The 13105-nt window shown below is 35.3% G+C and overlaps 1 protein-coding gene across 1 annotated transcript; it reads right to left on the reverse strand.

Annotated features, from left to right (window-relative positions):
• Positions 1-8136: 8136 nt before the first annotated feature.
• On the reverse strand, positions 8137-9069 carry LOC114637436 (olfactory receptor 4P4). Its single transcript, XM_028785659.1, has one exon. The coding sequence runs from the start codon at positions 9067-9069 to the stop codon at positions 8140-8142; it is 930 nt and encodes a 309-aa protein (XP_028641492.1). The 3' UTR covers positions 8137-8139.
• Between the last annotated feature and the right edge of the window lie 4036 nt (positions 9070-13105).

A 13105-nucleotide genomic window follows, 5' to 3' on the forward strand; every position in this document is an offset into this window, starting at 1 on the left:
GGGAAAAGATCTTTACCAATCCTACATCTGATAGAGGGCTAATATCCAATATATACAAAGAACTCAAGAAATTAGACTCCAGACAACCAAATAACCCTAGTAAAAAATGGGGTATAGAGCTTAACAAAGAATTTTCAGCTGAGGAAACTCGAATGGCCGAGAAACACCTAAAGAAATGTTCAGTATCCTCAGTCATCAGGGAAATGATAATCAAAACAACCATAAAATTCCATCTCACACCAGTCAGAATGGCTAAGATTAAACACTCAGGTAATAGTAGATGCTGGTGAGGGTGTGGAGAAAGAGGAACACTCCTCCATTTTTGGTGGGACTGCAAGATGGTGCAACCACTTTGGAAATCAGTCTGGCGGCTCCTCAGAAAATTGGACATAGCATTACCTGAGGATCCAGTTATACCATTCGTAGGCATATATCCAGAAGATGCTCGAACATATAACAAGGACATATGCTCAACTATGTTCATAGCAGCCTTATTTATAATAGCCAGAAGCTGGAAAGAACCCAGATGTCCTTCAACTGAGGAATGGATACAATCTGTGGTACATTTATACAATGGAGTATTACTCAGCTATTAAAAACAATCAATTTGAGAAATTCCTAGGTAAATAGATGGAACTAGAAAATATCATCCTGAGTGAGGTAACCCAATCACCAAAGAACACACATGGTATTCACTCACTGATTACTGGATATTAGCCCAGAACCTTGAAATACCCAAGATTCAACTCACAGGCCACTTGAAGCTCATGAAGAAGGAAGACCGAGTGGAGGTGATTCGGTCCTTCTTAGAAGGACCAACAAAATACTCAAGGGAGCAAATATGGAGACAAAGTGAGGAACAGAAACTGAAGGAGGGGTCATCTGAAGACCATTCCACCTGAGTATCCATCCCATGTGCAGTCACCAAAGGTAGATGCTGATGTGGAAGTCAGGAAGTGCATGCTGATAAGAGCCTGATATAGCTGTCTCCTCAAAGGTATGCAAGAGTCTGACATATTCAGAAGCAGATGCTCACAGCTAACCTTTGAACAGATCATGGGGTTCCCAATGGAGGAGTCAGAGTGAAGACTATAGGAGCTGAAAGGGTTTGTGGCCCCATGAGGAGAGCAACAATACCAACCAACCAGAGCTCCCAGGGTCTAAATCACTAGCCTGGAAGCACTTAGGGAGGGATCCATGGCTTCAGCTGTATATGTAAGAGTGGAGGGCCCTGATCGGCATAGGTGGGAGAAGAGATCCTTGGTCTCATGAAGGCTGGATGCCCAAGGTGGTGGGAATTGGAGGGTGGGGAGGTGGGATTGGGGTGGGTAGGTTGGGGTACACCAACAGAGAAGCAGGAGGAGGGGTGAGGGGATGGGGGTTCCTGGGTGGGTGGGGGATGGGGTAAGGGGCTAACATATGAAATATAAATAAAACATCCAATAAAAAAAAAGAAGTCAAATGTAATTCTTATAGGTCTACCTTTATATGTCTCCTGGCTTATTTCCCTTGCAGCTTTTAATATTCTTTACTTATTCTGTGCATTTTGTGTTTTGATTATTATGTGGCAGGAGCATTTTCTTTCCTAGTCCACCCTACTTGATGTTCTGTAAGCTTATTGTATGTATATTGGCGTATCTTTCTTTGGGTTGGGAATTTCCTTCTATGATTTTGTTGGAGATAGTTTATGGGACTCAGACCTGGAACTCTTCCTCCTTCTTCTATACTTATTTTCCTTAAGTTTGGTCTTTTGCTAGTATCCAAGATTTCTTTAATGTTTTGTATCAGGAACTTTTAATATTTAACACTTCCTTTGACTGATGCAGCAATGTCTTCGATTTTATCTTCTACTTCTAGATTCTCTCTGCTGTCTTCTTTATTCTTTTAGTGATGCTTGCATTTTTAGTTTCTCTTCCATTTCCTAAGTTTTCCTCCTCCAGTATTCCCCCAGTTTGTCTTTATTGTTTCAATTTCCATTTTCATGTCTTGTACAATTTTATCCATATTTTTCACCTGTTGGATTGTTTTTCCTTGTATTTCATAAAGAGATTTATTCATTTCCCCTTGAAAGACCTCTATCATCTTTATAAAATTAAATTAAGGTCATCTCCTTTTTCTTTGGCTGTGTTTGCATATCCAGGGCTTGCTATTGTATGATGTCTGGACTCTGGTGGTTCCAAATTACCCTGGCCCTTGCTAATTGTGTTCTTATCCTTCTCTTTAGCTATCAGGTTATTTGTGGTGTTGACTAAATATTCCTGATGCTGGCAGTATCTGTGAACCTGAAAGCTCAGAGAACAGAATGCTGCTCACCTCTGCTGCCTGTGCCCCTGGTGTACCAGGCAAGCATGGGACTGGTGGGGAGCTTTCCAACCTAAAACCTTGGGCCCTGCATATGACCTTGAGAAGTCAGGGAAAGCTGTGGGCCAGATAATGAAGATCAGAGGAGGGACTGCACACAGTTCACCTGTTCTGTCTATGTCTTAGGTGGATTCAGAACTCAGGAGATTGGCAGGTAAGTTTTCTATACTCAGTGTTCTTTATGTCCAATAAGCCTCCTCAGAAATGCAGGGAAGTCCATAAACTGGATGATGAAAGTCAGGGTATTGTGCACAGATAACCTCAGATCAGCAAAGTTTTTATTTATTTATATCATGTATGATAGCTTAAAATCTAGTCATGATAACTTGTTTACATCTATATACAACTCTTACTTCAGTTTTCCTAGAGATTTTCTATTAGTTATCCAATCTTTTAAATTGAATATATAGTAATTTATATCAGTGATATATCAAGAAACAGTATTGAAATATACAACAACCCTAAATAGAGCACTACATAAACATCCAACAAGATGAAACCAGAATGATTAGACATTGTGGATTTATAGTATAACCTATTATCCATTATTCAAAAGAAAAATTTGATAATTTATAAACATGTGGAATGGTTCTCACAGACTAACATGCAATACAATAAATTCTAATTTTCTATTGTTTTCAAAGACCATCTTACAAAAAGATGATAGACTCTAACTTGTTTAATTTGTGCTATTTTAGCTTGAAATATGTACAAACTGTCAAATAAATTGATTTTGTAGATAAAATTTGTGACTACATTTGTACTATATCAATTCCTTAGAGTTACAAAGAAGCCGTCTTATGGAATGCTAACACATGCTTTTTAGTTTTGTTGTTGCTTATAGAAAAATGTTCACTATATACAAATTTATAAGTAGTACATGAGTTTTTATGTGCAGTATTCTGTGACAAATATCTGTAATAATAGTCTTTAAAATTTGACGATTGCTGTCCTTATTTGCTTTGTGTTGCTATAAGGAAGATACTTTGATTATAAGCAACTGTGGAAAAAAAGGGTATATTACACCTTATAGATTAGATTCCACCATTTAGGGAAGCAGAACATGAACACAGTCAGAAAGTGGAACTCAGTCAGACAGGAACTGAAGCAGAGACCATGGAAAGATATTGCTTATTAGCTTGCTCTTCAAGGCATTTGTAGTTTGTTGCCTTATGCAACTCATGTTCATCAGCCTAGAGATGACATTAATCAGAGTGAGCAGAATCCTCTCACAGCAATTGCTAATCAAGAAAATGTCTCATTGATATGCACTGAACAGACTGTTGGAGGAAGTTTCTCAACTGTGCTTCCCTTTCTCCATGTGACCAGTTTAGAACAAGCTATCATAATAATAAGGAAAAAATATATACTTTAATGTTTGATAAAATGTTAGGTAAATATTTCTGATTATTTTATGGTTACTTAAAATTATATTTTATATAGACATAAAATGTGTGAAGGTACGTAGGTCTGAGGAATGATGAACTTCCAATTGATTTGTTGCTCAGGAGAGTTCAGGAAACCACAGACAATATAGGCTATTGCTATTGTTTTTGGTGCCTTCCATTAAAAAAAGATTAAAATTCTATTTCTGAAGACACCACTTTCTTTAGACATAGGATTTGGAGGAACTGATCTGTGTCTAACCTGGAAAATTCCTCACACAGGGCTAGCACTCGTAGTTTCAGGAGGAGTCATGAAATTTATCAACAGCAAATAGCAATAAATAGGACAATTCCTCTGTAATTCCTACAAAGAACAAAAGGTAGAGCATGGTAAGATTTAGAAAGTTGCAATAGTGACATTTGTATTAAGGGAACCAAGAGTCATCTTAGTCCTCTTAAGACCACTCAACAGGATAAATTTTTGTGTGCTTGTAAATTTAGTCAACAATCCATAGAGGCCATGGAACTTAGATGAGAACCTACCAGACTAATAAATTACTAAGCATCTCACTGAATTCTAAGCACGTATCATTAAATCCGCCTATAAGTGTATCTTTAACTTCATCCCCTACTCAGGGAAGCTTCTTTTTGGAGCAGACAAATATCATTACAGAAAGCATAAATGGTGACACTATAGAGATCAGCAGATCTTAGGAGTGATAGCCCCTAACTAATGTATTTATAGTACAACCACACTATTTAAGTCTCAGGGAATTCCAAAGATAATAGTGAAGAATGATATGAGCCAGGGAACTAGGACAAGGTGAGAAAGTCTTTTCTTAAACAAAAACAAACTTAACCAGAAGGAAGACCAAAGTGTAGATGTATTAATCCTGCTAGGGGGAACAGAATAGTCATGCGAGGTAGACGGAGGGATCTGGGATGGAGAGACAAGGGGGAGTGGAAAAAAAGGGGGGAGGATCAGATATGGGAAGAAACAGGAAAGAAGTCCAGAGGCTCAGGAAAAGAAATAGAAATATGTATCATTACGGGTAGGAAATGGGGCAGACCACTAGAAAGTCCTAGACACCAGGAAAGGAAGAGGACTCAAGGACCTAACTGGAATGGCATTAGCCTAAATACAGAGTGGAGATAGAACCTGAAGAGTCCACCTCCAGCAGATAAGCTTGTTCCCGAGTTGATGGGCGAGGCCACCCACCCACCTCGCCTCACCCACCTCAAAAATTTTACACCACAATTGTTTCTGACTAAAGGAAACATGGGGACAAAAAATGGAGCAGAGACTGAAGGAAAAGTCATCCAGAGACCTCCCCATCTTGATACATTCCATTTGTAGACACCAAACCCAGACACTATTGCTGATGACAAGTAGTGCTTGCAGACAGGAGCTTAGTATAGCTGTCCTTTTAGAGGATTCATCACCATCTGACTAAGACAGATGCAAATACTCACAGCAAATCATCCTTCTGAGCCTAGGACCTCAATGGAAGAGTTAATAGGAGGACTAAATGAGCTGAAGGTGATTACAACCACATAGAAAGAACAACAATATCAACTAACTATACACCCCAGAGGTCCAAGGTTCACCAACCAAAGAGTATACCTGTGTAGGCCCATGGCTCCATCTCCATATGTAGCAAATATCTGCATATCTTGCAAAATGATGGGGGAGGCCCTTGGTTATGTGGAAGTTTGATGTCCCAACAGAGAGGGATGCTAGAGGGGTGAGGCTGAAGTTACTGGGTGGGTGGGGGAGCACCCTATTAAAGGCATATGGGAGGAGGGAATGGGATGAGAAGTTTGTGGAGGAGATATTGCGAAGGTGGACAACATTTAAAATGTAGATAAATAAAATAAGCAAGTAATAAAAATATACATATAAATTGGAAGGGAGGACAGAGATTTGGACTTGGATGAATATCAGAAAAAAGTTGAATATAGTCAAGATACATTCTATGAAATACTTTAAGAATTTATAAATATTGTATTATGTAAAATGATTTATTTCATTGACCAAATATAGTCCTAATGATTAAGCAACTTACAAGAGGGGTTTTGTGCAAATAATGTCCACTTTATTAATGAAGAGTCCAGGTAGAAATATAATTCAAGAAAACAGACTGCAAAGAAGTGGGCTTCAGGCATGAAAATGACTTTGGGCTAGGACAGGGAAGTCGGCTCAGATATTTTGGTCATCTTGATAAGCCCATAGAAATAGTGACCTTGTAAAAAGGTAGCCTCGGCAGACAATACCAACTTAGATAAGGACAAGCGAGTCATAGGCAGTGTCATAGTGACTTGTCTCCTGAAACTTCACCCAGTCGATACCCGGTTCTGAAAGATATCTGTATTCCCCCTGAACACCCACACTCCAGTGTCATTTCCTTCCCCACATCCTGCCTTTCTGTGAATGAATTATGATTTGAGAAAAAATAAATTATTAAAAAAAAAAAGAAATAGTGATCTCAGGAGTGATCATAGGACTCTATTTATTGTCCTGGCTGTTCTTTGACTATCTGGATTTATTGTCTTGCTTGTTCCTTGACTATTTGCATCTATTGTATTGCTAGTTCCTCAACCTAGAACTGACCTTAATATGGGCATGTATTTAAACAGTATAAAGGCAAAAAAGGAGGAGGGATGGAATAGGGGATTAATAGGGGGTGACTATAGGGAAGGGGATGGCATATGAAGTGTAAATAAATAAAATATCAAATTAAAAACAGGAGTAAGCTTTCCAGAGGCCAAAAGATCCACGCATAGGCACAATATGGTAGTGTGCATTTATAAAGTACATTTCATAATCGTAGTCTCTCTAGGATCTCCAGTAAGTTCAAAATTTTCATCTGTTTTCATGATTAAGGGTTTGTATTGATGATAATAGTCAAAAATTTTAACAATGCAGTAAATACTAGGCTAGGTGTTTTTCCTTGAGGCTTCCTCTCCTTCAGGCCATCACTGTAACCAGAACAAGCTAGTAAGAAGAATGTCTGCCCATGCCTCTCTGAAGCACAATGCCCTCATTCCTGCAGCTTTTAGGATTGATATTTCAGTTGCAATCTTGAATCTGGTTAATATAGCTTTAACCCTATTGTGAGATTATAAATAATATACATAAAACAAATTATCTGGATGACTCAAGAAGCAAGTAAAACACAACAGAGAGTACATGTGTGTACATGAGAAGATATGTCACTAATTCATTCATTCATTCATTCATTCATTCATTCATTCATTCAAAATCCTACTAAGCATCAGTTACAGAGCAGGCACTACTATTGGTAGTTAAGATGGTAACAGTGAACAAGAAATCAAAACACGTGTGTCATGGAGGGTCCTTTGATAGGCTAAATAGTGCCAGGCAATGAGATTTACATATTTAGATTTCATTTACTGTCACTGCTAAGTCACTTGATATGTAAAGTCTATGACAATGAAAGAGAATGAGGAAGTACCTTTCCTCAGGACTCCTCTTGGGAGCCTGGTCTTGACATTTAATCTCTGAAAATAATAATTCCTCCTGTATTTATTTTGTTGCTGTTTACTAACTTCTAGCATGTACAGCTGTTACAAAACTCTGTAATTTTGTATTTCTTTCTGATAAAAAAGTGAAAAGTTTTGGCTCATGTTTATAGTCTTTTTAAATGCAAATTAAGAAAAATTCAGACAATTAATAATTTTAAAAAGCTGACTAATTGCAGTCAACAGCAAACTCAGAAAGAGATCACAGTACTTTAAACCATGTGAAGTAAAAACAGTGATGGGCACTTCTAGGCACAGTTCATAGGAAAAATCACCACACTGATTACTGCCATTGTGAGGGATTGTCAGAAACAGCTAGAAAATTACAGAGAGAACAATCCACTGAGCCTCTCCCGGAAATCACTACTATTAACATGAAGTTAACTGGATAATTTTTTTCAGTACAAGGGCCAGGCCAAATGCATTTAAAAAAAATCATAAGTAGGAGGTACACAGAGAAAGTGTACTTCTTAAGTTAGCTAACTTGAGGTCATTTTATTCGGTGAAATAAGTAAACCCAAACCACATGCCTTATAAGAGTACAAAAGCACTCTGCATAGAAGGACAGAATTTTTAGCTAATCTTCATTCAGCTTTTCCTACAGGGAAGTGGGAAGAAAAAGAAATCTCAGAAAATGTCTCATGTGCATGGAAAGCTTCATTAATATTAAAAATGATATCCATAAAAGGAAATTTGAATTAATTATATTTAGATTATTTAGTATTTTCATTAAAGAACATGTAGTTGATTGCAAAAAAATTCAAAAGCATTAAAAAAGTGACAGTGGATCTTACATGCATTGACTCCTGAAATCAATCATGGAAAGAAGAAATATCTCAGAAAATTAAATTTACCACCCCTTCAGAAATCCTTGATGACCCCAAACTTTCCTTAGGGCATTCTTCATCTCTGTGTTTCTCAGTGTGTAGATCAGAGGATTGAACATAGGCGCTATGATGGTGTAGAAAAGAGCAAACACTTTGTCTTCTGGGAATGTGGTGGCTGGCCTGATGTAAATGAATAGTGCAGGTACAAAAAACAGGACTACAACAGTTAAGTGAGAACTGCAAGTAGATAGAGCTTTGTTCCGGCTTTCTGCAGAGTATGCCCTTATGGTATACAATATGAAAAAGTAAGAGAACATTAACACAACAAACGTCACTAAAGCAATTAAGCCAGAGTTGGCAATGACTAAGAGACCTATTATGTGTGTATTGGAACAGGCCAATTTCAACAAAGGGTACACATCACAGAAATAGTGATCTATCTCATTTGGGCCACAAAATGGTAAGAAGACAGTAAGAAGAAGCTGACTAGCTGAGTGCACAAATCCTCCAGTGCAGCAAGTCATGATGATCAAGTTGCACCTATGTCTGCTCATGACAATAGTGTAATGCAGGGGCCTGCAGATGGCCACATAGCGGTCATAGGCCATGCCGGTGAGAATAAAGATTTCAATCCCTCCAAAGAAATGAGTTGTGAAGAGCTGTATCATGCAGTTATTGTAGGAAATGACTTTCCTTTCTGCAAGCAAGTCAGTCATTAGTTTAGGGGTCACTGTGGATGTGTAGCAGAGGTCGGAGAGTGAGAGATAGTTGAGGAAGAAATACATGGGTTGGTCAATGAGCTGAGTGCATGTGATAGAGACCATTATGAGTACATTGCCCATCCAAATAGCAATGTAGCAAAATAAAAAAAATACAAAGCAGAGAATTTCAGTGTTCTTATTTTGGGAAAGTCCCAATAAAATAAAGACTGTGATATTACTGTTTTTATCCATGGTTCATTGTAGACAGAATTTGCAAACCACCTGAAATGACATAATTGAGGAGTTCATGTTTAGAAGTATCTTCTAACAGTTTCTGATATAGTAGCTAGGCTTAATTTGCTTCAGCCAAATAATTCAGATAAATAAATCTGGTATTCAGTTATACTAGATTTTAGGATTCTGCAAAAATATCACAGATGGTTTTAAATGAATCTTATATCAAATTAAGATTTCTGTTCTATTATTGTTCAATGTAATCTCTTATCCAAATACATATACTCTCTAGACACTGAAAATTATAATAGTTGTGGTTAACCTAAAAGTAGTTTCAATACAGGCTATGTTCTTTTTATTCTTCTATAATGTGCCTTTACTTTACAACTTTGTCTGATTTTTTAAGTAGAATATAAAATCTGACCTGCTTTAATAATAGTCTTCTAGAATGGACATAATAACTCTGTGAATTCATCATAAACTCTAGAGTAATTATTGTAGTTATTATTAAGTATGAGGAAGAACACCTTACTATACTTATTTTGAATATACAATAACTTTGTGGAATGTTAAAATGTTAAAACATTTTGAGACTAGCATCTTCCATCCAAATTGTCTTGTTTCACAAAGAGTGATTTTATTTTTAATCCATAGAAAATGTATGAGTAGTATGATTCTCATTATCAATCAATAAAAGTCATAAAAACTTGAAAGATTAGGCTATATGAACTTAGGAAATTGTATTAGGTAGTGACCAGACCTCATCTTAGGCTTCTAACATTTTGGACAAGAATAAATCATTAAGTTTGCACATATAATTTTTAATACTTCTAAATAAAACATCTTAAAATTATCAAATAGTCTCAAAATGTTCCCTTTAATCTGCAATTCAGCTCTGAATTCACATTCAAATTTTCAATTTAATTTCCCTCTACTACTTGACTAATTGAAGATTAATTAATACTGTAATCCACATTAACAATAATTAACTTTCTTATTGAAAAAAAGTTTAAATGGCTTCCTTTCCTGAGCTGCTCGAAGATTATTGTCACCTTCCTACACACAAAACTCAATTCCTCTTCTCCCAATTTAGTGAAGAAATAGACAAAGGAAAGCTGAAAAAAAAACCCACAAAACAAAGAAACAAGATTTTTTAAACATAAAGAAAAAACAAGAAACACATACACACAAATAACATAAAATTAGAAATGGTAATATACAAGCAAAAGACAAGTAAGACAAAAAATGCCACCAAAGTAATCAATATAAGACAGAAGTCTACAAAATACCATCAAGTTCTTGATTTTCATAATAATATTGAATTATAAAATGAATTATTTCATTTCCATAGTGAAATTTCATGAATAATACTAAAGGCATAGATTTTTTTAGAAGTAGATTCTAGTCTTTCTTTAAAGTAGGTAATAATAATAACAATATTTTGTTATTAAACTAGAAAATGTATATTATAATTGTTCTTAAAATAGCTAACAAACACATACATCCTTTGCTTTTTATTCATTTACTAGGTAATTATTACAATATACTGATGGGATCTTAAGTTGCCTTGACTGAGAAGGTTAAAGTTGATGTTTGACTTTCTCCATGGAATTTGGTTTATTATATTAAATTTTTAATTTCTTAATGTCTTGAGATAAAATATTATAACATTTTCCTTTCTTTGGTTCCCTTCAAGCCCTTCTATGTATCCCTCCTTGTTCTCTTTCAGAATTATGCCTCTTTTTTGTTTTGATTCAACCTCTTCACATACAGAAATTCCACAGTATTAGTATTTGAAATAATTACTGGTAAAATTTTAATTAATCTTTATATTTTTGACACCTTGCTTCATATATCACCTTTGTGAATTAATAAATCTTACTTTATTTTTAGAGATCTGTTCTGAATTTCAACTTTCATAAGAGATAAAAAGAGCCTTATTACAATATTTTAATAACAGCATTGTGATAGTATTGATGTGTCTCTTGAAAGATAAATAAAAATAGCTATAATCTTAACCTGGAAGATAGACATGCATATAGCTGACCACATCTTCCAAGCAGAATTTTCTGACCCCAGAGCTTGAATTCATCATTATCTCTTTATAAGTCCTGTCCAAATTCAAGAATAAGATAGAGATAAATTGAGCATGAATTCTGCCTTATCCAACTTTCAATTTTCTATACATGCTTGTACCAATCAAGCAAACATAAGTTTTCTGAATTTCAATATTTGGTTCATGGTCAGTCTTTTTAAGCAGAACACATTTAATTTAAAAATGGGATTATAAATTAATTTAAATTCTGTTCATGAATTATGAACTGAATCAGTTCTTAGATCTATAACCAACTCTGGAAAGTCACAAATATATAGTTCTTACAAAGTTTGAGGTAGCAATATCTCCTACATGCTCAAGAATGACTAGTGAGACTACTTAAGAATTATTATTTGTATTATATTTTCATATACTTTGTCACATGATGAAAACAAGGGGATAGCAGAAAATTGAGTCCAATTTCTAATACTGTCACTTCTTCGATACAGGACCTTATACTCTTAGTTCATAAAATGAAAGGGGCTAGGATCAATGGTATATAAGAATTCTTCCTATATAGATTACTAATATAAGAGTAAAAGCTACTCTCAACATTACATATTTAGGAATAATAGCTTTGAAATTATTTATTCACACTCGTCCTACTATTATTTTAAATATGTCATTTTGATTTATCATCATGTCTATTCCCTTGTCAAAGAATCAGTTGTATAACAGCATAAATTATTTCCTTGTATTTTCTGACTTGACAACTTTAGTACAAATTGTAATATTTATGTTTCATTTCATATTTTACCAAACTCGTACATGAAAAAAATTTAATAACTATCTGTCAGTTATCAAACTGCCAAACTAATAATTATATGAGACTATTACAGAGAGAAAACATTTTAGATACTAGTACATTGTTTTGACAAACAAACATTATAACATATATAGAACCAATTTATTTCTAAGCATTTAAAACTCAACTGTTAAGCAAGATCTTTAGGTAGATATTATTTCTTAAAAATAAATTTTAATTTCCCCTGAAAATAGAATTTAAGAAAAATTTATCATTCACATATAACCAAGTTACCAACTCACCAGTTAGCAACATCATTTGAGACCCAAAATATCAGAGCTATTCAGCAGAAGAATTATAAATGTTCTGTAAAATGCATGTTACTCATTCATGACAAAATTTTAACGACTAACAATCTATTTGCTGATTGCAACATTTGAGGTTCTTTTTCTTTTTTGTAATCTAGGAAGGGAACTATAGCTATTGTTGTGCTGAGAACTAGCCTACAGCAGCTTATACAGAGCATTTTTATGATATTCTCTGGGGAGGTACTGTGTTTTCAAGTGTGTATAGGTGGTTATTTTTACCATTCTGTAGGTGGGGCCCAGGCATTGCATGTGCTGAGTAGGTGCTTGGACAGAGAGACGCCTTGGAACCTTCTGTGTGTCGGTACTTTTCATGTCAAGTATGAAGAAAAATGGATAGTGACCACTAGAAATAATAGGCATTAATCGACTATTATTTATCAACTAGACTTTGCTATAATTATCTAAAACAGATACACAGAAGATGCCTAAGTTTGCAAACAATTATAAGTATTTTTCATAAAAAGATTATTGTGTCCTGTACATCCTACTCCAATGTCCTCTTGCTTGAAATAAGCTCACATGTCTATTGTCTATATCATAAGAAGCTAACCTCCAAAATATAAACAATCCAATCAAAAAATGGGGTATAGAGCTAAATAGAGAATTTACAACAGAAATGTTCAAAGTCCTTAGTGATCAGGGAAATGCAAATCAAAATGACCCTAAAATTCTACCTTGTACCAATCAGCATGGCTAAGATCAAAAACTCAATTGACAGCACTTGTTGTCAAGAAAGAGGAACACTTTTCCATTTCTGGTGGGATTGCAAACTGGTACAACCGAAATAGATCTAACTGAATATCCAGCTATACCACTTTTGAGCTTATACCCAAAAGATGTCCCACC

Source organism: Grammomys surdaster, unplaced genomic scaffold (genome assembly GCF_004785775.1).
Source record: "Grammomys surdaster isolate TR1022 unplaced genomic scaffold, NIH_TR_1.0 125284, whole genome shotgun sequence".
In the NCBI taxonomy this organism is placed as follows: Eukaryota; Metazoa; Chordata; class Mammalia; order Rodentia; family Muridae; genus Grammomys; species Grammomys surdaster.